Source organism: Panthera leo, chromosome A2 (genome assembly GCF_018350215.1).
Source record: "Panthera leo isolate Ple1 chromosome A2, P.leo_Ple1_pat1.1, whole genome shotgun sequence".
Classification (NCBI taxonomy): domain Eukaryota; kingdom Metazoa; phylum Chordata; class Mammalia; order Carnivora; family Felidae; genus Panthera; species Panthera leo.
This window is the reverse complement of record NC_056680.1, coordinates 55,287,058-55,309,391: the sequence shown is the minus strand read 5'-3', so window position 1 is coordinate 55,309,391 and position 22,334 is coordinate 55,287,058. Positions and strand designations below refer to the sequence as shown.

General features: G+C 44.3%; 2 protein-coding genes across 8 annotated transcripts in view; one reads left to right on the top strand and one right to left on the bottom strand.

The window, feature by feature from the left end:
- XPC (XPC complex subunit, DNA damage recognition and repair factor) overlaps nt 1-16,685 on the bottom strand; it is a 29,160-nt gene extending 12,475 nt beyond the window's left edge. The window contains exons 1-7 of one of the 3 annotated variants that reach the window (XM_042911695.1): nt 16,394-16,685; nt 10,673-10,865; nt 8,195-8,313; nt 5,363-5,486; nt 4,263-4,347; nt 2,967-3,124; nt 2,354-2,474 (exon numbers count right to left, since the gene is read on the bottom strand). In XM_042911695.1, the coding sequence (XP_042767629.1) occupies nt 2,354-2,474; nt 2,967-3,124; nt 4,263-4,347; nt 5,363-5,486; nt 8,195-8,313; nt 10,673-10,865; nt 16,394-16,496 (903 nt within the window). In that variant the 5' untranslated portion in view covers nt 16,497-16,685. Of the gene's footprint in view, nt 1-2,353; nt 2,475-2,966; nt 3,125-4,262; nt 4,348-5,362; nt 5,487-6,474; nt 6,601-6,827; nt 7,094-8,194; nt 8,314-10,672; nt 10,866-16,393 lie in introns of those variants that run through there. The other 2 variants (XM_042911715.1, XM_042911706.1) reach the window with 2 other exon arrangements.
- Nucleotides 16,686-16,704: 19 nt separating this feature from the next.
- LSM3 (LSM3 homolog, U6 small nuclear RNA and mRNA degradation associated) overlaps nt 16,705-22,334 on the top strand; it is a 64,287-nt gene continuing 58,657 nt past the window's right edge. For all 5 annotated transcript variants that reach the window (XR_006195582.1, XM_042911736.1, XM_042911726.1 and 2 more), the window contains exons 1-3: nt 16,705-16,829; nt 19,023-19,133; nt 21,985-22,080. Coding sequence is in view for 4 of the 5 variants with exons in the window: in XM_042911736.1 (XP_042767670.1) it covers nt 16,809-16,829; nt 19,023-19,133; nt 21,985-22,080 (228 nt within the window). In the remaining variant the exon portion in view is untranslated. The remainder of the gene's footprint in view (nt 16,830-19,022; nt 19,134-21,984; nt 22,081-22,334) is intronic.

Here is a 22,334-nt window from a genome sequence, read left to right as displayed (position 1 = left end):
ATCCCCAAAGTCTACTCCATTTTCCATTTTTCCCACAAGGAGTCTTTCAACTGGAGGCTGCGACTCTAAAAATCTGTTACCCTGTAAGGATGGGAGCCTGGTTGGGGGAATAAACCTCCAAAACAGCGACAGTGACAGTGACAAAGTATCTGAGCAAGATCTTCCCATGCGGACCTCAGGGACCCGCTTCTCCTGAATTACTGTAACGCCCAGCTGAGAAAGCCAGAAATAGGAGGGTGAGTTTTCCATGAAAAGCCATGTTGTGACGAAAAAAAAGATTACTTTTGCACGTTTCTTCTGAAGTTAAAAGCAGAGGGGGTGAGAAAACATCAAAGAAACCCAAATTGAGGGACCCCCTATAAAATTCCTAAGCAGTATTCTTCAAAAGTATCAAGATAGCAAGGACAAGAGAAGACTGAGAAACTGTCAGAATAGAGGAGACAAGGAGTCATGGTGGATAAATGGAATTAGAATTAACCCATACATCCTCGGGCAATTGATTTTTGATGAGGGTGCCAAGACCATGCAATCCCCACTGAAAATCTTGTCTCTTCGGCCAACAGTGAAGATAACACAACAGATAGCTGGGAGAGCGGTCTCCTCAACCAAGGGTGCTGGAACGACTGTGTCTCCACATGCAAAAGAATGAAGGTGAATGCTCACCTCACATCATATATAAATAGTAACTCAAAATGGATGAAAGACCTATACGTAAGAGGTCTACAAGTATAAAACTCCTAGCAGAAAACAGAGGAAGAAATCTACGTGAGCTTGGATTTGGCAATGGATTTTTAGATATGACACCAAAAGTATAAGGAACAAAGGAAAAACAGAAAAACTGAACTTTGACAAAATGAAAACTTTTGTACATCAACAGACTTTATCAAGAAAGGGAAAAGACAACCTACAGAATAGGAGAGAATATTTGCATATGTGACAGGTGCCTAGTGTCTAGAGTACATACAGAACTCTCACGATTGAACAAAAAAAAAGACAGAGAACCCAACTAAAAAACAGGCATTGGATTTACTTGGGTATTTCTCTGAAGGAGATATACAAATGGCCAATAACCACATGGAGACGCTAACCATCACGAGTCACCAGGGAAACGTAAGTCAAAACCACAACGAGATACCACTTCACACCCCTTCGGATGACTACAATAAAAAAAATTTTTTAAAGGAAAACAACGAGCATTGGCGAAGATGTGGACAAAGTGGAGTCCCTGCACCCTGCTGGTGGGAACGTGCAACGGTGCAGCCGCTGTGGAAAAGTCTGACGATTCCTCAAAAAGTTAAACACGGAATGACCCAGCAACTCCACTCCTCAGAAGAAGTGAAAACAAGAGCTCGAGTAAGTATACGTACGCACACGTTTACGGCAGTGCTCCTTACAACAGCCAAGAGATGGAAACAACCGAAATGCCCAACTGATGAATAAACAACATGTGGTCTATCCAGTCACAGAAGGTCACAGGTTGTATTGCTTCCACATGAAACATCCAGAACACGTAAATCTGTGGAGACGGAAGGCAGACCGGTGGCTGCCAGGTGCTTGAGGGAGAGGGAGGAGGAAGCAGAATGCCGGGTAACTATTTAATGGGCACATGGTATCATTTTGGGGTGGGAAAATACTTTGCAAATACACACAGCAACAAAGACAGGGAGGACAGAACTCAAATATTAATGCTTGTCCCTGGGAGGTGGCATTTTGGCATGATTCCTGGCCGTGTCAGATATGAGACTTTTTCAAGCCAGATCAGAAGACAGGTAAAGATGCCTCTCATTTGGGCTCTTAAGATCCAAGAAATCTGGTCTCTTGCCCTGAACAAAGAGAAAAGCTGGAGCTCAGACACAAGCATATGTGATTAACAGGAATCTTTCAGGGGTAAAACTGCATTTCTACCTCTGTTTTTCAGACACAACAACATCTTGGTGGACAGAACTCTCCTCGCCGCACAGCAACCGGCCAGTGTCGCTGCTCAAACTGGAAGGGAGGAAAACACTTCCTGAAGGATTTCGGCAGCCAGTGTTTGAAAAACCATTTCCCTGGGATGTCTGGATGTAATTTCTGGATATTTAATGGAAACAAGTCGAGGGCGCCTGACCAAAACTGAAGTGCTCTGTACTCCAGGACGGCAAGCAATAGTCACTGGTCTTGATCCGGACTCCAGGGCTTCCCAACAGAATGACCCTGAGAAAGTTTTTTGGCCTCTCTGAGCTTCAGAACCTATTTTTTATCTTATGAGGACTGAGTAAGAACATGGAAAACACTGGAACGGTATCTGGCACATGACTGCCATGGTCATTTGCTAACAGTCCTAAAGAACAGTGCTGCCAGGAAGACCACTTACGTGGACCAACTCTTCATCATCCCGCGCAGAGTAAATAGCAAATCTCCTTTCCAATGTGGTCTGTAGGCCATCTTGCTCGTTGGTTGAAAGGTCTGCATTAACTGTAAATGTTCCAATGAACCTGGAAAGAAACCAGGCGTTCCCTGTGTCACAGGTCATGGCAAAGAGGAATGCTCGCTATTCTTTTATAGCCAAGAAAATCAGAAGGGACAGTCTCGGAAGGGAGCATGAGCCTCGGCTGCCTATGCCCTGCTTTTCCCAGTCTGAGCGGCTTGACCCCTGCTCACCACTGAGGACCCCGCCACACTCACATCCCTGGTTGCCTTCCCAGACCCCCGGCTGCTCCGTGCACCCACAGGCCCCAGCACATCCCCTCCTGAGCACTCCTACCAGCACGCTACCCTGATGAACTGAGTGCACCGGTCTTCCCGGCCAGCCTGGGAGCTCTTCGAGGGCAGAGATCATGCCTGACGCTTCTCTGTCTTCAGTGCTGTGCCCAAGGCCTGGCATATAGGATCCTTTCAGGGAAGGTGTGTGGAACTGACCTGCCCCCAGACTCTGCGAGACATAAGTCCTACACTGGGGTTCTGCAGGACGGGCTGGAGGGCCGTACCATTTCACCAGGTTCGACAGGTAGCAGGCATCCACGTCTTGAGGTGGCACTTTGGTAAAGCGAGCTGGGATGATGGACAGGCCGATGGCAAGCAGATCTGGCTGGTTGCAGATGTTACTGCGATAGAAACCATTTGCCAGCAGGCACAACAGGTGAACCTGGGAAAAAGGGGAAGATGGTAGGCTGAAAACCGGAGGGGTTTCTGCTGCCAGACTGAGTGACATTTTGTGGGCAGGAGTTCTTTGTTGTTATTTCTACATACAGAAAGAAAAATTCCATGTCAGCCATTTCCCAAGACTTTGTCACCCTGTCCCCTCCCTACTTATTCCCTCACAGAAATAATCAAATCTCAAAATTGCAAAATAAAAACTTTTTTTTTTTCTTTTAAAGGCCTTGTCTTTTAGATATATGCTGTAGGATTTACGGATGACGTTCTACAACGTCTGGGGTTTGCTCCAAAAAGATTGGCAGGAAAAGTGAGTTGTGGGAGAGAAGGTCGAGGCCGCACAAGCGCCAGCAACTGTCCAAGCTGGGGGTCGGCACGGGTTCACCACGCTGCTAGCCCCCCAGCCCTGGAAGAACCCAGCCCCTCCCACTGCAGACCCCACGTCTGCCCTTCACCTGAGTTCCAACTGCTCCCCAACCTAATGAGATGATCACAGGACTGCTCCCCATCGCCCCACAGCTTTACATCATTTTCCCTGCAAAACCGTCGTCAAACCCACTTATGACCACCCCGTTTGAGTCAGTGGCTCACCCTTCTCCCCTCACTGAAGCTTACAATCTGGGAGCCGTATTAACTCTTCCCCTGCTTTCACCTCTACCAAAAGGTACAAGCAGCACAGCTATCCCATATACTCCTCAAGGCTTTGGGGCGGCGGGGGGGGAGGGGTCTCATCTCTTCACTGTCCTTGCTCTGCATTCACCTCACCTCCATATTTCTGTGGCTGCTGCAGACACACGGGTCTCTTCCACCTCTGCCGTCTCTACCTCCTCTGGCTGCCGCTGCCGACCCAAGGGACATCAAAGTGCCCTTCCCTCGCTCTCCACAGGCCTCCGATGCATGCACCCCCCAAGATGCAGACACACTGGTCGTCCCACCATGTGCTCTCAGCTCGGCCTGGGCAGTCCCCCCAGCCTGTGTCCTCTGCCCTTTCTCTTCAATAAAGCCTTCCTCCGCTGCTCAACCCACGCCGATCCCTTTCCTTATTCCCAGGCTTCACTGAGACCAAAGTTCTGGCACCACACCACCTTGCCTTGACAGAGAGGACACTGTCCTTTCACCCCTGCCCTTACCTTGTGTGTGTCCTCACGGACTTCTTTACTGAAACGGTTCATCATCCTCCGAAGATATGTCTCAAACTCCATTTTTATCCTTTCACTGCCATGCATATGGAAAAATCCGAGGATGAAGTGGGAGACGGGCGACGCCTGACCCCAGCCCCCAGTCACTTCCTTTCCCTTGTGATGTCTCATGAATGGCGCCCCTTGTTTTCCCGCACAAGGTTGTGCAGGCGAATCTGCAAGCTGGCTACCTTCTGCAGATTTTCTGGTCCTTCTCGCCTAAATGCCTAGACTTTCTCTACCCGACACGCCGCACAGACGTGCTTTGAAGTGCGCATTCTCCAAGCAGTCCTCTCTGCCTGTCTGACCTCCCGATTACGGATTCCCCCCCTTAGCATGGGTACTTTTGTGCTACATTGGTGCACACTCATTTGTTGGTGCTGCTCTGCTGTAAGAGGTCTCTCATGCCGGTGTCCCCTGCATCCATAAGCCAACTTCACACTTCTTGAATGACTTCTATCATCTCCTTTCTTCGTGCCTGATGATGTGCCTGTCACACAGCGGGAGTCATTGGCCATTAACTACAAGGTGTGGTGTTACACATTCCCAAGCCACCAGGGGCTACAGCGGTCCCAGGAACCTAGGGATGGAATGGGGGCTCCCTACCACAGTGGGGCACTGCCTCAAATCGTGCAGTGTGATGTGGTGCGACAAGATGAGGGTCAAGTTGGATGGAGAGGGATTTAGATCTTGGCTCATCCACTTCCTGTCTGAGTGACTCCTAAAACTTTACTGAATTTCTCAGAGCACCCAGGTCCTCACTCACAAACTACCTTAAAGTTTAAGTTAACAGACAACCCGCAGAGCCCTTGGACACAACAGATGTTTAATACCTAAGAGTTTCCTCTCTCTCCACGCCCTGCCCCAGCCAGAGAACAAACCAAGATTCTTGTTCAAGTCCTAAAGGTGACCCCAGGGCTCTCCCACCTAAGGCTCCTGACCACTTTGGTACTCAGCCCTGGTCTCCTACGTGTTTCTCAAAAGCTCTCGTCACATAGCAGCTCTTGCTGATTATATGCGACAGGAATCCAGAAGCAAATGCCTAATCTTACCTTCTTTCTCTGGCTTTTGCCTGCTGGGGTGTTTCAATTTCTATCTCCACTGGCTCCACAGGCAGGACAGATTTAGAGAAGGCTGCATTTTCTCCTGCATCACTCGGCACAGGCTCACTAAGTTCTATCAACAAAAATATTCAAAAATCAGTGATAATAATTATTATAACAGCGATCACACGAACAAAATTGAGTTCTGCTGAGATGGAGGGAGTAAGGAACAGAACAGGGCAGATGCGAGGCAGGAGTCCCCTACTCCTATCATGTTTTTGAGTACCTCAAAAATGCCACACACTGTGCTGTTTTACTTTATTGCTCATTGAAGTTGATTGAACAGCAACCCAGAGACATAGGAAACTAGGGCACAGAAACACTGAGTTGAATTAAATACAGATCTCTGGTATCAAGGAGCTGATGCTCAAGTATGTGTTTTAATAGAGACTTAGCCTTTATCCAAGGGAAAAAAAAGTGCCAAACAAGAACAATTTTCTATTCTCTGTTTTACTACAGTAACACATATCACAATTTGCTCTGTATAGAGGAATGACTGAGGGGTCTTCACAGCCCCAATCGCAAACTTGTAATGACGAGGAATGCATCTTTTTTTCTCTTTATCCCCTGCATCACTTGTAAACGCTAGCTGACATAAACTGAATTCACTGAACTGGATCTAACTGTGAATGTCATCAGCAAAGGCCCTTTTAAAGCGGCTGTGGGTCCAGACGCACTGACACCCCGTTGGTAATGAACACACCTAATGTCAAGACCTGGTTTGTATATACGGGTCCCTACTGAAAAGAGCCAGGACTTCCTGCAGAAACAAAAGCTGATTATAGGTCTGGAGCAAGAAAAGTATAGGGTGGGCCTGGCACATCTTCTTGTGCCAGAAAACGAAAATGTTCTCAAAAATGAGTAAGGCCAGAGCAACAGGACACAGCAGGGTAACTGGCTTAAAGGGGCTCCCACGAGCCAAATCTGGGACAGACTGAAGATCAAAAAGTATAACAATACTAACTGATAACATATTTCAATTTTTAAAATATCTGAGTCCACAGCGATACTCAAAATAAATTCTTAAAAGAGAAAAGTTCTTCTTTACAGATCAAAGTCACCTGATCAATGAATATGAAATGACAGATTCAGAATATTCCATTTTGCAATGCTCACTGTAATAATCTCTGACTTGGTAAAGATCAAAACATACTAAAACCATTAAGTAGGGGCACCTGGGGGGCTCAATGGGTTAAGTGTCTGACTTCAGCTCAGGTCACAATCTCACTGTTTGTGAGTTTGAGCCCCGCATCAGGCTCTCTGTTGACAATGCAGAGTCTGCTTCAGATCCTCTGTCTCCCTCTCTCTCTGCCCCTTCCCCACACACAGGTGTGTGTTCTCTCTCAAAAAGAAACATTAAAAAGAAATTCTTTAGTACCACCCGAGACGGCTAATTAAAGAGGAAAAAATGTACCTTTATATTGTTGCAACCTGGCAGGACCACCTTACACGATCGAACTTTGCGTCACTAGTAGGACAACCTGATATTAGGTGCCTCTTAACGGATGCAGTATTAAGAGCTGAACCTAAATTCAGGTAAACCTTACATGTATAAGAAACCAAGAGACACTGAAACCCATTACCACCACCCTGAGATGTGTGACTGTCTGTCAGACAAAACTAGACTATGAGACATCCCACAAAAGAAGAGGCCACGACTCTTCAAAAACAGCAGTGTTCCACAAGTGAAAAAACAGGGCTGGGTAGCACATACTGTTCTCGACTAAAGGAGACTAAAGGGTATAACCAAATACAAGGCTCACACCTTAGATCCTGGATTAGCAACAAACAAAAACATACCTAGGAAGGATATTTTTGTAACAAATGGGGACTTTTCATTTTCTTAGGTGTGAAAATATTTTATCATGTAGGAGAATGTCTTATTCTTGAAATGCATGAAGTATTTACAAGTAAAGTGCCAGGGTGTCTGCAACTTATTTTCTTTTTAAATGTTTATTTTTCAGAGACAGAGAGAGCAGTGCATGCATACAAGCAGGAGAGGGGCAGAGAGAGGGGGAGAGAATCCCAAGCAGGCTCCCCACTGTCAGCTCAGAGCCAGATTTGGGGCTTAACCCGGTGAACTGTGAGATCATATCCTGAGACTGAGCCACCCCGGCGCCCTTGCAACTTACTTTCAAATGGTTCTACAATGTATATATGCAGAGAGAAAGACACATTCAATATGGCAAATGTTACAGTTAGGAATCTAGGTGGGATCTATGTACTACATTAAAAATTTTTTTTGTTGGTTTTCAAAAATCATTTTCCAAATCAAGAGCTGAGATAGAGTCAAGCTAGACAGAAGGAATCAGGGATGATAATATTAGCGGCTACTTACTGTGAATATATGAGGCTTTAGGCCCATTACATTTGCAAACCTTTCCTCCGCCAACACAGTTCTGGATCCTAGCCTGTGCACAGCTCACAGGGAGCATTCAATGCTTACTGAATGTCATCAGTGAAAAAACTCAGCTCTGACAGGTGGATTTGCTTACTCCACTATAAGTGACAAAGCTGGGCTCTGAACCCAGGACTCAAAGCCTGTGTGCTTTCTACGAGATGACGTTCCCTCTCTCTTTCACAATCTACTCCTGACAGCCACCAGAGGAAGACCATACATTTTCGGTAACCTAGTCATGAATTTTTCCTTGCATCAAAAGCAAGTCCCTACTGCAACCTTATTAGATCTTAGTTTCGAAAGGGAACAACAGGTAACTAAGTGACATGCCTCTAAGCCGATTCAACCAGAAAAACACAATCACACAGCTCTGATGTTTTTACCTTCTACCTCTTCCCAATCATCGTCACTTTCTTCCTCCTCGTCTCCTTCACAGCTGCCTTTGTCCACAGCAGCCTCTCTCTTTGGATGGTGTGCCTTCTTGGGGGCACTGGCAAAGTCCCTGTGTAAAGATCACAGGAGGGAAGGTGAAGAAGATTCCCATACCCTAGAAGGACTCCTTCTATTTGCTGAGAACCTGTTGCAATTATGTAAAGATGATGTGTGAGCTCTGAGCCTCATACCCTCCATCAGCGTGGGTCCCAAGTGCTCCTCAAGATGTGCTCTGATCATCAGTCTGACGCTGGATGTGCTGTCAGAAAGAAGGCAATGACCCTACAACCTAGAGCTGTGTGAGGGAAAACGCAGCTGAGCCTGCAGGGGGTACAGGGAACATCAGAAGGAACTACAGTAATAATGGGAGTTCCAGAAGTAAAAGCTGTGGTGTCTGGGTGTCTACACGTGCAGGTGGGCACCACAACAGAGAAGAGGGGATTCCCATTTGCTGGTCCTACCAGGAGCCAACTCAGATAATTGTTTCCCCCCACTTTAAGAATTATGATGTAAGGAGACAGAAGCTAGTGGAATTCTAACTTCAGGGTATGCAGGGATGTGACTGTATGCAGGTCTGTCATACACAACAACAAAAGCTTGGGCAGCTAGCTGGTTCAGTAGATAAGGACACGGGGAAGTGGCCACAGCTGACTAACTGGCCCAAGATGAAATGGTTGTTAATATGTAACCTACTCTTTGCAATTTCACATACATTCTAAAATGTGTTTAGAGCTCTGAGTTACTTTTCAGCTTTTATAATGTTTGACAGTGGTGATAACATCGTCTCGGATTTCAGCGCAGACATTTAAAATAACCGATCCTCAGTCTTCAGCTCTAAAACTCCGCATTTTGCCTTTTTAGCCTGCTTCTCTCTCTCAATGCCACAGAAACAAAAACATTTCTCCTGAGAGTGAATGTAACGGAAGTGTCCGTGTGCTATGGGTTTGACTGCGGTGGACTCTCAACAGAAAGGGAAAGGAGGTCCCAGAGCTTCAACTGACTGTATCCTGGTCTATCTGTATGTGGATTTCTCTGGAGAAAGAATCCAACTAGTGCGGACGGGCAGCCAGGAAACAGTAAGCTCAGAGACAGATTCAGGGAAAGCCTAAGGGAAAGGGAGATGAACTGAGTGCAAAATTGACCTGCTTCCTCATGCTCTTGTCTACTGCTGCCCTCTCCTGGGCGACTGTTCTCTGCCAGGACTGGAGGTTGCTGGAAAAGCCAACACTAAGATTGAAGATTTGTTTTTGAAGGGACTACTGCCTCTGGTTTTCCTCTTCCTCTCTTCCCCACAACTTTCCTGGGAGGTGGAAGATCACTGGGCTTGTAATCCCTGTCCACCACATATTACTAAGAATGTGCATTCACTGCAAAAATCTTGCTCAGTTTCTGCCAAACAAAAGGCCCTTCCCTAGATGCCACAGGGCACACGAAAACGAACCAGGAGTGGTTCCAGGCCTCAGAGAGCTTCCAGGGGAGCAGGTGCAGTACGTGACATGGGCACAAATAAGCACAACACGAGGCAGACAAGCTACACTTGTAAGAGACGCTGCAAGAAACCAGAGGAAAGGAGGGAAGAATCAATGAAACTGTCAAGCAAATGGATTCTGATCCACATCTTCTAGGTGGAAGAAAACATTCCAGGTACAGGGAAGAATGAGCACAACTCAGGTGGCAAAGCAGGAGGGACAAGAAGTCCAGCTGGGTGGGAGGAGAGTGTGCTCGAGGACAGTACAAGAGAGAGCTGGAATGGCAGGCCAGTATTTTCGGAATGGAATACCTTTATGCAGGAGAAAGAGCACTGGACCGCAAGTCAGAAGACCTGGGTCTCACCTGGTTTTTGCCACCATCTAGCTGCGTAACCACAAATAAATCACTTTCTGCACACTGTCACTGTTATCTGAAAAGTTTGAGAGGTAAACTATATACCCTTGAAAAATTAAAAATCCGCACAGAACTTTTAACTCCCCAAAACTACTACTAACTACTACTAGGCTTCTGTTGACTGGGAGTCTTACCGATAGATAACACACACAGTGTTTAACACATATTTTGCATGTTACATGTCTTTTATGCTGTATTCTTACCATAAGGTCAGCTGGAGAAAAGAAAATGTTATTTGAAATATCACAAGGAAGAAAAACTACATTTACAGAGCTTACTGTATTTATCATAAAACACACACACACACACACACACACACAAACCCACATATAAGTGGACCCCTGCAGTTCAAGCCTGGCTGTTCAACAGCCAACTGTAACCGCTAAGAAGAATCTTACTAGTGGTCTGAGCTCTAGCTGGAAGAGTTTAAAGATCCCGTCTTTTGCACGGATCCTAGTGACAAGCAAAAAAGGGGAGGTTTTATTACTCACACCTCCCTGATGGCAGCAATCAAGACCTGGCAGGAAGCTTCTCAGCCATCTCACCTGAAGTCCTCCCCATCGCTGAGAGCTTCATCCTTCACCTCGGCATTTTCAGATTTAACAGTCACCTTGGCCGCCTTCCTTTTGGCTGGACTGTGTGCGGGGCCCCCGGGATCACTGCAACCTCTCTTCCTCGTTTCTCGTGAGACTTTGGAGAGAAGGCTCCTCTTTAGAGGTTTCTCATCTTGCAAGACATCTAGACGACCACATGGAACATGAGGTAAGGGACACAGGAAAGGTGGAGGCAGTGCGTTTTCACAGGCACGTGATGAAAAGCCCCTTTCTGTCACCTCTCTCCAGGCCACATCTCCGTCACCGGGTCACCGTCCCATCTGTTCAGCAACCAGCCTGCAGCCTTCTGTCTCTACTCCAACTTCCACCCACACTCACAGTAAAAACTCACTCCTTTTACCAGCATTTTATTCTACTCCTCCTGGGACGACAGACACTGCCACATGACTCAAAAATCTAGCTTTCAAATCTCAAACTGCAGCTAGTATCCAGGGAGGAAAGTACATCAATCTGCTATGAGCACCTTGCTTATTGACTACCTGCCAAGACTATTTATTTTAGCGGTAACTCACTTCTAAGTGAAATGTTTGGAGTTCATAAGCATGTCCAAGTTTTACCACAACCCTACTGCTACGAATCCATGTTTCTGCCACCTTTCACAACCAAACCCTGCTCAAAACAGTTATGAAACCTTTCCAATCTAACCCAAAGGCACTCATTTACCAACCACCTCAGCAAACTTAGGGTTGGAATAACAGTAGTAATTCAGAAATACCTTTGTTTCCTTAAAATAATCATTGTTGGTTTTTGTTAAAGGGAAATTTTAAAAAGGCACAAGCTGCTGGCTTTCGTTAAATTAGGGTATCTAGAAGTACAGTCTGTTTCTTAACAGGTATCAGTAAATCAACTTTTAATAAATAGTAACACGGCAGGGGAAGATAGCTTCTATTTTGCAAACATGTTCATAAAAATAATCAATCCTGAATCTGAAATAGAGAATCCTCCTTTGCCTTTGCATGACTCTGCTTCAATTAATTTTGGAAAACAAAAATACTTTAGCCTTTATTGAGGTGCAGCAATATTAACCTGGTATCAGATTGATTCGTTCCATTTATGGTTTGTCTTACTGACTCTATGGATATATACTTACATTCCCCAAGAATATACTTTTGCATGGGGAAAAACCCTATGATGGTCATAATTTTCATAAATTTCTCATTATAGTGGAACATATGTTCTAATGCTAGATAAAATCACAGATCAATTTCTTTAGAATGTTTTATAAAAGGACTCTATGCATTCTTGTGTTTTGAACATTTTAATGGAAACAAACAATTTCAAAAATATTTAGAATCTGGAGACATTCCTTATTCCACGGCCAAAAGCTGCTTGAGGGTTTATGACTTGACAGTTTGAGTAGGGTGTCAGAATTTCTGGATCTTTAACGCTTCTCAGCCCTCTATGAATAGATGTAAAACAAACAGATGTGAAACTCTTTCATTTTTACTAATCTAAAAATGCACGCGAGAGGATACTTCAAAAGCACTGTTTCCTCCTCACCAAACTTTTTTGGTTGCTTAAAACACACAATTGTGTTTCTGTGCTTTGAAGAGAGAGGTAGAGGAGTTAAAAGGGGGGCAAGAAAGGAAACAAAAAAACTGTGAATCAAAAAGATGCCCATAGTATCCTCATTCATACAGTAATTCCCCCTTACCCGTGGTTTTAGTTTCCCACTCAACCCACTACTCAACTGCAGCGAGGAACAACCAAACCTCCTGACAAACTCCTAAAGGTCAACAGTGGCCTAAGGCTACGTCACAATGCCTGTTATTTACCTCATCCGTTAGGCATATTATCGCCTCACATAAGAATCAGAAGGCTGGAGCACCTAGGTGGCTCAGTAGGTTAAGTAAGCATCTAACTTTGGCTCAAGTCAAGATCTCATGGTTTGTGAGATCAAGCCCCACGTCAGGCTCTGGAGCCTGCTTTGGATTTGGATTCTGTGTCTCCCTCTCTCTGCCCTCCCCTGCTCACACTCTCCCTCTCTCTATCAAAAATAAACAAACATTAACTTTTATTACAATATATTGTTTGAACTTCTATTCATTATTAGTGTTGCCAATCTCTTACTGTGCCTAGTTTTATCAATTAAACTTTATCATAGGTATGGAGTCTAGGAAAACAACAGCATATACAGGGTTCAGTACTATCTGTGTTTCAGGCATCCACTGTTGTGGGGGGAGGGGGGACTTTGGAACATATCCCTGCAGATGGGGGGGGGGGTGGCTACTGTAATACCCCCAAATTTTAAAAATCTGAATGCCCAACCATGACATAATTATGTACAGTCACACAATGGAAGGTAATTCAGTCACCTTTTAAGACAAAGGAAAATGACATCTAATAAAATGTTAAGCATGCAAATATGTTTTTACTGTGTGGTTTCCACTACTTAGAAAAACAAACTTGAACAAAATATACCACTATTCAGTGGTGCTTCTTTCTGGATGGTAGAAACATAGGTTATTTTTTTTCTTTATTCTTTATGGTTTTTTGGGTCCCAGAGAATCCAGAGAGCTATTTTCTAGCACTCTCCAAGATCTAGAGTTACCTAACCAGCCTCCTTAAGGCCAATGTGGTTATTTCAGAAAGGCAGGAATTACCACATGGTCTACTTGACCTTCCAGTGAGATTTAATAATACCTGCTTAAAACTGCCAGCGGCATCCCATAGTGCTTAGAATAAAATACAAACTTAGTTTGGTCTCCAAACTAAGAGTCCTGTCCACCTCTCCCACCTCAATTTCTACCACTCGCCCCCCACTCACTGTGTCCAGCCAACCGGCCAAGCTCATTTCATTTCCTCCTAAGTTGTTAAAACTTACAGCTTCCTCTGCCTTCCCTCAGAACTTCCTATGAATGGCTCCTTCAGGACATTCAGTAATTTGTTCAAACTATCAATCACCTCCTCATAGAGGCCTTCCTTGACTACCAATTCTGACTTAGCTGCTTCTTCCTCTTAGAGGATAAGAGCGTAACTCTTATCGCTGCATGAATTTATTTAAGTTGTTATTAATTTATTAAGTCGTTTATTAATTTATTAAGTTGTTATTGTCTGCCCCCCCCACCTCCCCCACAGATTGTAAGCATCACGAGAACAGGGATCTTGACTGTCCTGTTCACTACTATTAATTCCAGGTCTGAGAACAGTGCCTGGACATAGCAGGTGCTCAGTAAATATTTATTGAAGGAATTAATGATTCACAGCGACGAAAGCATTAACATAGGGAAGAAACATAAAGAAATTAGACATGCCCTAATAGAAACAAGGAAATAATGTGGAAGACTGTTTTCTTTGTCCCTAAACGTTGAAAGCAGCCAAGTGTCACCTTCTTTGGCATGCAATGAGGTGCTCAGAAACTATACTGTAAAGTCATCAAATCAGTGTGAACTGTAGCCCAATCCACAACCAGACTGTTCTTCGACCCAACCACAGCAAAGATTGTAACTCTTCCTTGAAGAGAACTTACTGCCAAGCTCCTCTAGCTAGCAGGGTCTGACTCATGCCTGGGTGCTTCCTCACCTACACCTAGGCCGAACCGATAGAAGGTAGCCCATCTGATTACCTGACGTGGACCGTGGCAGATGCTTCTACCTCACTCGCAAACACAACTACCCTGAAAGGTAGTATTGTGTTTCAGAGATGAGGTTCAGAGAGGTAAACTATTTGTCCAAAATAATTTGCACCAGTGCATATAACTACTAAGTTGCACCAACCTGGAGTCCAGATCAAGTATTAAGCTGGAAGAAATGGTACCCAGGCAGGTGGCATTTCCATCAGGTTAAAACTTCGAACTCCTGAAGTGCCACATATTCAGAATACATTCCCTCTGACTGCAATAGCAACCCCTTTTCACAGCCATAGCTGAAATGTTACCCATCCTTAAAGTCACAGATCAAATGTATCTCCTTCAGAGAGCATTTCCCAATCTCTCCAAACCTGATTGTTCCTTCAAAAGCCACAAAGCCTGCTACCTTCTTCCAAAATATCAGTCTTGAATACTTTGTGTAAAGGGCAATTTACCTTTGTGTAAAGGTAAATTACCTGAATGAGTAAATCAATAAAATGGAACTCACAGCATTAACTGTGGGGTAAATTACCTTCTAAGTTTGGAAATGACTTCCATTTGCCTATTTACTAATGAATGTTGAACTTATATAATCATAGTATTGAACCTAGTGTCATAGGAGTCCTTGTTGGTTACCTAAACTTCTATTCAGATTATTTTAGGAATGCCAGAAATCCCTTCTACAGCATGCACTATGCAATTATTGAAAACATTTATTGAGCACTTGGCATATGCAGGGAGGAGGGAGAGGACAATACAGGACACAGCAAAAAATAAGACACATTTGCATAAACTTAAATGGTAGTAAGACGGGCTACCCTAAAAGGAAGCAAATAAATTAACAAGATCATTACATTATGCAACAGAGGCTGTGAGGGCCTGTGAAGGAGTACCTGGTAAGGATCACCTTAGATCAGACACTCAAAGTAGTGTAAGTTCAGATGTGAAGCAACAGAAGAAATCAGCCACCCTAGAGCCATGGGAGAACATTGCAGGAAGAAGGAATATCAAAGGCAAAGGCTCAAGGTGAGAAATAACATGGCATATTTGAGGAAGAGAAAGGAAGCCAATAAGGAGGGTTATCTGGCAAAGAGTCCTAAAAGACAACAGAAGTAGCAGCAGCCAAATCATGTAAAGTCTTGCAGGCCATGGTAAGGAATTTGGATTTTAGGCCAAGAGCAATGGGAAGCCACAGGTTTGAGGTAGGAACATGGCACGATCTGATTTTTTTTTTTTTTTTTTAAATCATTTGGGCTGCCAGGTGGAAAACCATTGCAGAGAAGTGGGGAAGTAGGGAGACCAGTAAAGCAACTGTGGTCCTTCAACTGAAAAATGATGGTGGCTTCGCAGGGACTGTAACCACGTAAATAAAGAGAAGTGGAGGGATCTGAGATACAGTTCTGAGGTTGGATTGGTAGAACCTGCTGACGGATTAGATGTGTACGTATAATGAAAAGGAGAGCCTTGCTTTAACAAGTGGGTGAAGGGATCATTTATTGAACGGGAAAAGGTGGGGAAGAAACAGGCTTAAAGGGGAAAAGCAAGAGTTTTGCTTTGCCCTTGACGAATATAAGAAACCTATTCGATATCCAGGTGGAGAAGTCAGGTTGGATCCGAATCTGGAACTCTGGGGTGAGATTTAACTGAAGATATTATTCTGGGAGTCCGCACATTACAGCACTCTGGTCCATCCGTCTTCTGGGGGCCACAAAATAACTGTAATGCCTTTTCCCCTATTCAGCCCTTTGCATCTGCAGGAGGCTGGACAGCATCCTGTGGGCAACAGGGAGCAGGAAAGAGGCAACGCCGGAGAGCCAATGGTCAGGTTGAGCTCCAGGGGAACCCCCAGGGCGCATCAGTCCTCCCGAGGACTAAAGCACAGCGACGTCGGTGAGGACCCAAGCAGTGGCACAACCGCCCGCCTCCCCGGGCCGCCGTTAACGCCGGCTCCGCTCAAGGCAAACAGGGTATTCTCCGCCCCCTCACCTCCAGAAGTCAGCCCCCCCCCCCACCCCCGCACCTCGTTTCCTGCCCTCCTTGAGCATGAGCATCTACCCCTAAGCCCGGCTCGGTCTCGCTCTCACCCGCCTCCTTCTCCTCACGCCGGGCCGTGCTCTTGCCCTTGGCCTTCCGGCCGCACGGTTCACGTCCCTGCGGCTCCCTACCGGCCGCACGCTTCCGAACCATGTTGCCCAGGCAAGACTCCCGGAGATTGACGCACTAAGCCGCGGGAATGGGAGCGCAAGCTCCGCCTCCAGCGGGGCGAGGCATCGCCAGCCCTTTCCTTATAGGCCAAGTCTACGCCGATGAAGCTCCGCCCCAGCCTCAGCCTCAAATGACCAATACAAACTGTACAAAGCAAGACGGCGCAGAACGAATTTCTCTCTACTTCCGGCTCGTTGTATTTTCGCGTTTCCGGAGACAGTGGCGGGGGGAGGGGGGCGCGCGAGCGGCTCGCGTACTCTCGCGAGAGGCAGGAAAGAGCGCAGGGTTTGAAGCATGGCGGACGACGTGGACCAGGTGAGTGTGTTTTGAGGGGCTCACTCCAGAGCGGCTTTTCCACTGCTAGCCCTCACCCTGTTAGGCTTTGGGTCCCAGGGCTACTTTCTCCAAGCTCACCAAAAGGTGGCCTTCATGCCGCCCTGTTTCTAGGTTATCACAGCTTTTAATCTTCCCTTTGGTAACCGCGCCCCCCCGAATTTTGTCTCACGCCCTGAGATGGTTTCCCCTTGGAAGCCCGCCTGAAAACTAATTATTCTTCACACTCGTCACTTCCTTTCCCTTGTATCTCATCTTCATCAGTGGTATGGGAATGATTATCCCTGCCTGCCTCACGGAGATGTCGGGATTCTGATAGAAAAGGTGGTAATAAAGCTAAATAGTTACTATTATGAGCGCAACGGTTGTTACTTGTTCAGCAAATGAGTAGTAAACATCAACTTGTATGGTTAGACTCCGCTCTAAGCACCAGGGACACCGGCATTGACAAACGTGAGCCCTGTCCCCACTTGGAGCTTATGTTCTCTGGAAGGGCAGATAAGTAAACAAACTTGCAATATGTAGGAACTGTGATGTGGCATGAAGAAAACAAGCAAGGACCTGGTATATAAAATAATATGATGGTACTCCAGGCTTTCTCATCTTGTCTCCTTTTCCCGAAAATGCTCTTCCTAAGATATATTTGTGGATCAGGCCACAACCTAGCTTCCTCCTGAAATTTCACCTCATCAACAAGGATTTATCTGGCCACTTGCATAAAATAGCACTCTTTCCCAGTCTGCTTTATTTTTTTTCGTAGCATGTCATTTGTTCATATTAAGTAGACCCTTCGATGTTCAACGTCTGTCTTTCCCCACTCGAATGTGAGATCCTTAAGAGCAGGGTTTTGTTCACCATTCTGTCTTCCAGGTTCAGAACAGTGCTGGAAACCCTGAACAAATATTTATTGAGGGAATGAACGGGTTAATCAGGGAGGCTTCTTTGAAAAGGCAAATTTAAAGCTACAGGATGAAAAGTATGGACAGTGGGTATTGTAGACTATAGCCAAAGGAGCAGTAGGGCTCTGTGGTGTGTCTGTTCTTGTAGTATTACTATATATTTATTCATACCCCTCTCCGCACTAGAATGAACTCCTTGAGGGCAGACACTGACCGCTCTACCGTAATGTAGTAGTTGGTTAGCTGGTCTTTGACAATCACCTGTTTAATTGGGATTGAGGACCAGTTGAGGTTAGGAATTTTTTTTTTTTCATTCTAGCTTTTTTAAGACTGTAGAGCCTGTAACTTTCAGTCGCATTCTGCCACTGGCCTGATGTACTCACCAAAGAAACTCCTTGAATAATCTTACCAACTTTCCTGCCTACCCATCCCTTGCATTTGGGTGACTCCCAAGTCATCCTAGCCCTGATCTCTCTGGGAGCTATATTTCCAGCAGTTCTTCAATTGGAAATAACAAGAACCATTTTTAAGTACTTTCAGTTTGCCACTTACTATTGTGAATACACTTAATACATTAACTTAATACATTAGCTCATCCAGTCCTTGCAAGAATCATGAAGGGAAGATTATGGCGTCCTCATTTTACGAACAAGGAAGCTGATGCTCAGAGATGGCCTGATTTTTTTTTTTTTATCCGAATTCACAAGTTTCAGATTCAAGAGTTGAACACACACTGCGTGACTTCAAAGCTAGTGCTTTCAACCAGTACTCAATACTCCCTGCTAAATATATTTATCTTAGTGGCCAGTTGGCACCCTAAACTCAACCTGCCCCAGATTGAATCTCTCCTTGGAATTCTGATTAGTGTGTGGTAATCATTAAATGAGATTTTTTCAAATCACTAAATAAAATTTGAGGTAAGGTTGAAGTCCCAGACAGTGACTTCCTGTACCCTGAAATTGGGTCAGGCACTTTGGATTTTGAGAGAACAAAGTACATGCTTATTTTGCTGTATAACTCCTTCCTGTGTACGTGTGTTTCAGCCTTCACTTACATAGCGCTCACTATGATCCAGGCACTGTTTTAAGCTTTCATAATATGCCCTTTGAGCCTCACAACAACAGTATTAGGTAGGCGCTATCGTCATCCAGATTTTACAGAGTCTGAGACTGAGGCTTTGAGGTGTTAAGTAACTTGCCCACTGTCATACAGGACAGCAGTGACTTGAACACTGCACTCGCTAGTACTCTATTACTAAGCCTGTTTCTTTCATCAGCAACAAACCACCAACACCGTAGAGGAGCCCCTGGATCTCATCAGGCTCAGCCTGGACGAGCGAATTTATGTGAAAATGAGGAATGACAGAGAGCTTCGAGGCAGGTTACATGTAAGTAAATTTATTAAATTACCTTGAAATCAGATGATTTCTCTGTCATGCCTCCCTACCACTACCCCCTTGAAATATAAACACTGACTGATGTAGAAGAGTATTTTGAATGTAGATAAGAAGGTGGAAGGTCACCCATATTTCTACAAGTCAAGTACAACTGCATTTAATTCACCTCTTTAATATTTTTTCTAACAGAAATGATGTGATTTTAAAGAACATTTTCATTTCTTTCATTTTTTGTATTTATTTGTAAATAGCATTTATTCTCCATTCTTATTTAAACGTTCTATCAGTTACTGATATGTACATAAGTTTGCGTTTTCTTGTGAGAAAAATTAAATAGCACAGAAGTACATAGAGTAAAAGGTGAAATCCCATTTTTTTCTTTTGCTAGCCACTTAGAAATTGGGTCTGTGATCTTTTAGGTCTTTTCTATATTTACACATAAATACATATACATGTGATCCCACGCATGTATTTGCACTATATACACCACCTGTAAATAAAACTGGGATCTTGCTGTACATATTTTTGAGCAGCTTTCTTTTTCACTTAATCTTTCTTGGAAATTATTCATCATGAATGCATATAAATCTCCATTCAGCTTTATTTTTTTTAGAGAGCGAATGAGCGTGAGCTGGGGAGAGGGGCAAAGGAAAAGAGAATCTTAAGCAGGCTCCACGCTCAGCACAGAGCCTGATCCCCCAACCCTGGGATCATGACCTGAGCTGAAATCAAGAGTTGCAGGCTCAACTGAGCCACCCAGATGCCCCTCCTTTATTCTTTTTAAGGACTGCATAGAATTCTGTGTATTGTAAAAGTGGTTTTTAGATTGTTTTCCATTTCTTGCTGCTGTAAATAAGTCTGCAGTATGTATTTTTATGCATATTTCTTTGTGTATATCTGTACGTATTTCTATAGGATTGGTCCCATGAAGTGGTCCTATTTATTCATAAAGAGAGTATACTGAAGGTTTTGTCTTTTCTTGACAACTTGTCACTCTCCTGTATATATTGTTTTTACTACCATCATTCTACCTTAAAGTGATTTAAAACGGCTCATATTTGTTGAGCATTAATTACATTCCAGGTGCTTTTATTATAAGTGTTTTGTATGTAATGTCTCATTTAACCTTTATAACAGCCCTATCAAGGTAGACGCTAATTAGCCTGGTTATGCAGTTGAAGAAGCTCAGGCCTAGAAAGGTGAAGTTACTTGCTTAAGTTAAAGGAAGGTCCAGAATATGACCCTAGGCAATCTGACTGCAGCCCCATTCTTAAATACTTTGATTTCACCTTCCATAAGACCTAAAGGTAAAGAGTGTCCTGTACTTAAAAAGCAGGGACCTAGGAAGACACTGATCTTGATATACAGCTGGTTTTATGAGAAGAGGAACCCCGGGAAATGGAAGAGTGGCAACTTTACCAAGAAAAAGAGAATTGCGCTTAAACACATGGGCCAGTGGCATGTGGAGACACACCCCGGGACAGATATGTCGCCTTAGCTTTTGGAGGCTTCTTTAGTTCCCTTCTAGACTTCATTGCCTCTATACTAAATGGCCCCCAACATTTTGTTTGTTTTCTGGCCCTCATCTATAGATTTTTGCTCTTGTTGGTATGCTTTGCTAGAAGTGGCTGCTATGTGGCTGATGTGTTACTTTTATTTTGATGTGAGCTGGTAAACCATTTAACCCTTTGTTAGAAGTGAGCATGAGTGAGAGGCACCTGGGCAGCTCAGTCGGTTGAGCATCCAACTCTTGATTTCAGCTCAGGTCATGATCCCAGGGTGGTGGGATTGAGCCCCATGTCAGGCTCTACACTGAGCTTGGAGCCTCCTTAAGATTCTGTCTCTCTCTCTGTCCCTCCTTCTCTCTCCCTCTTTCTCCCTCCCCCCCGCCCCCCCTCCCCCCGCCTCAAATAAAAAATAAATTTTTTTTATTAAAAAAAATTTTTTTTTTAAATGTTTATTTATTTTTGAGAGAGACAGAGACAGAATGCGAGTGGGTTAGGGGCAGAGAGAGAGGGAGACACAGAATCTGAAGCAGGCTCCAGGCTCTGAGCTGTCAGCACAGAGCCCGACGCGGGGCTCGAACTCACAAGCTGTGAGATCATGACCTGAGCCGAAGTCAGACACTCAACGAACTGAGCAACCCGGATGCCCCAAAATAAAAGAAATTTTTAAAAAAGAAGTAAGCATAAGTGGGTTCTGAACAAGGCCCCTGGCGTTTCACCTTTTAGTAAAATACATGAGCTTTAGAGTTTGGATTAAGGCTATCCCTATCAGGATGGCAACATTTATTGATTGAGCCTACAGGTGCCAACACAGTTTATTTTGGCTAGGTTTTACGTGGGCCGGGTATTGCTCTACTGGTTTCACGCGGTGGTGTTCAGTTTAGCACAGGGAGGTCTTGTCTTGTACCTTTGGGAGACTGAAGTGCCATCTTCTTCACAGTTAAAGAATCATATTTCTTCCACTGTATCTCTCTTGTCATGCTGTTACAGAGGGAGTTGAAAGAAGTCTACTGAAAAGTGATGAATTTGCTTTTTCTCATAAATATTATAAATGATGTGACTGTCTTGGATGACCAATAGGGTAGACGCTTTAAAAAAGTAATAATTTCAAATTATTTTGAGTAAATTCATTTTAGGCCATATAAACAGCTTTGTATTTTTATCAGGTCAGTTAACTTGTCACTGGAAATAATTTGTGAAGAAACAGCTTATTAGCACAGCAGAATTATTTTTGATTTGTGTATAAAAGTGTGTGATATAAGTATTGTGCATAAGCTCTGTTCATTGTTCCTTTATTTGATGATTAAGTTTCTTGATCGCTCACCTTTCCACTGCAGGCTTATGATCAGCATTTAAATATGATATTGGGAGATGTGGAAGAGACTGTGACTACCATAGAAATTGATGAGGAAACCTATGAGGAGATATATAAAGTAAGTCATGGAATTCTGTTCTTCACTTTTAAAATGTCAAATGTTCTCAACATCCAACAGCGTAACACTTATTTATAAAAAGCCCATCATGATTTGACACCTACTTGTGGACCCGGTAAAGTATAGCAATCAAAAGCAAAGACTTTAGGGTCAGACGGACCTAATTTATAGTGCTGTTTTGGCCATGTCCCACCTGGGTTATGTTGGGCCAGTGAATTGGCAGATTTAAGTTCCTCATTGTTAGGCAAGAATAC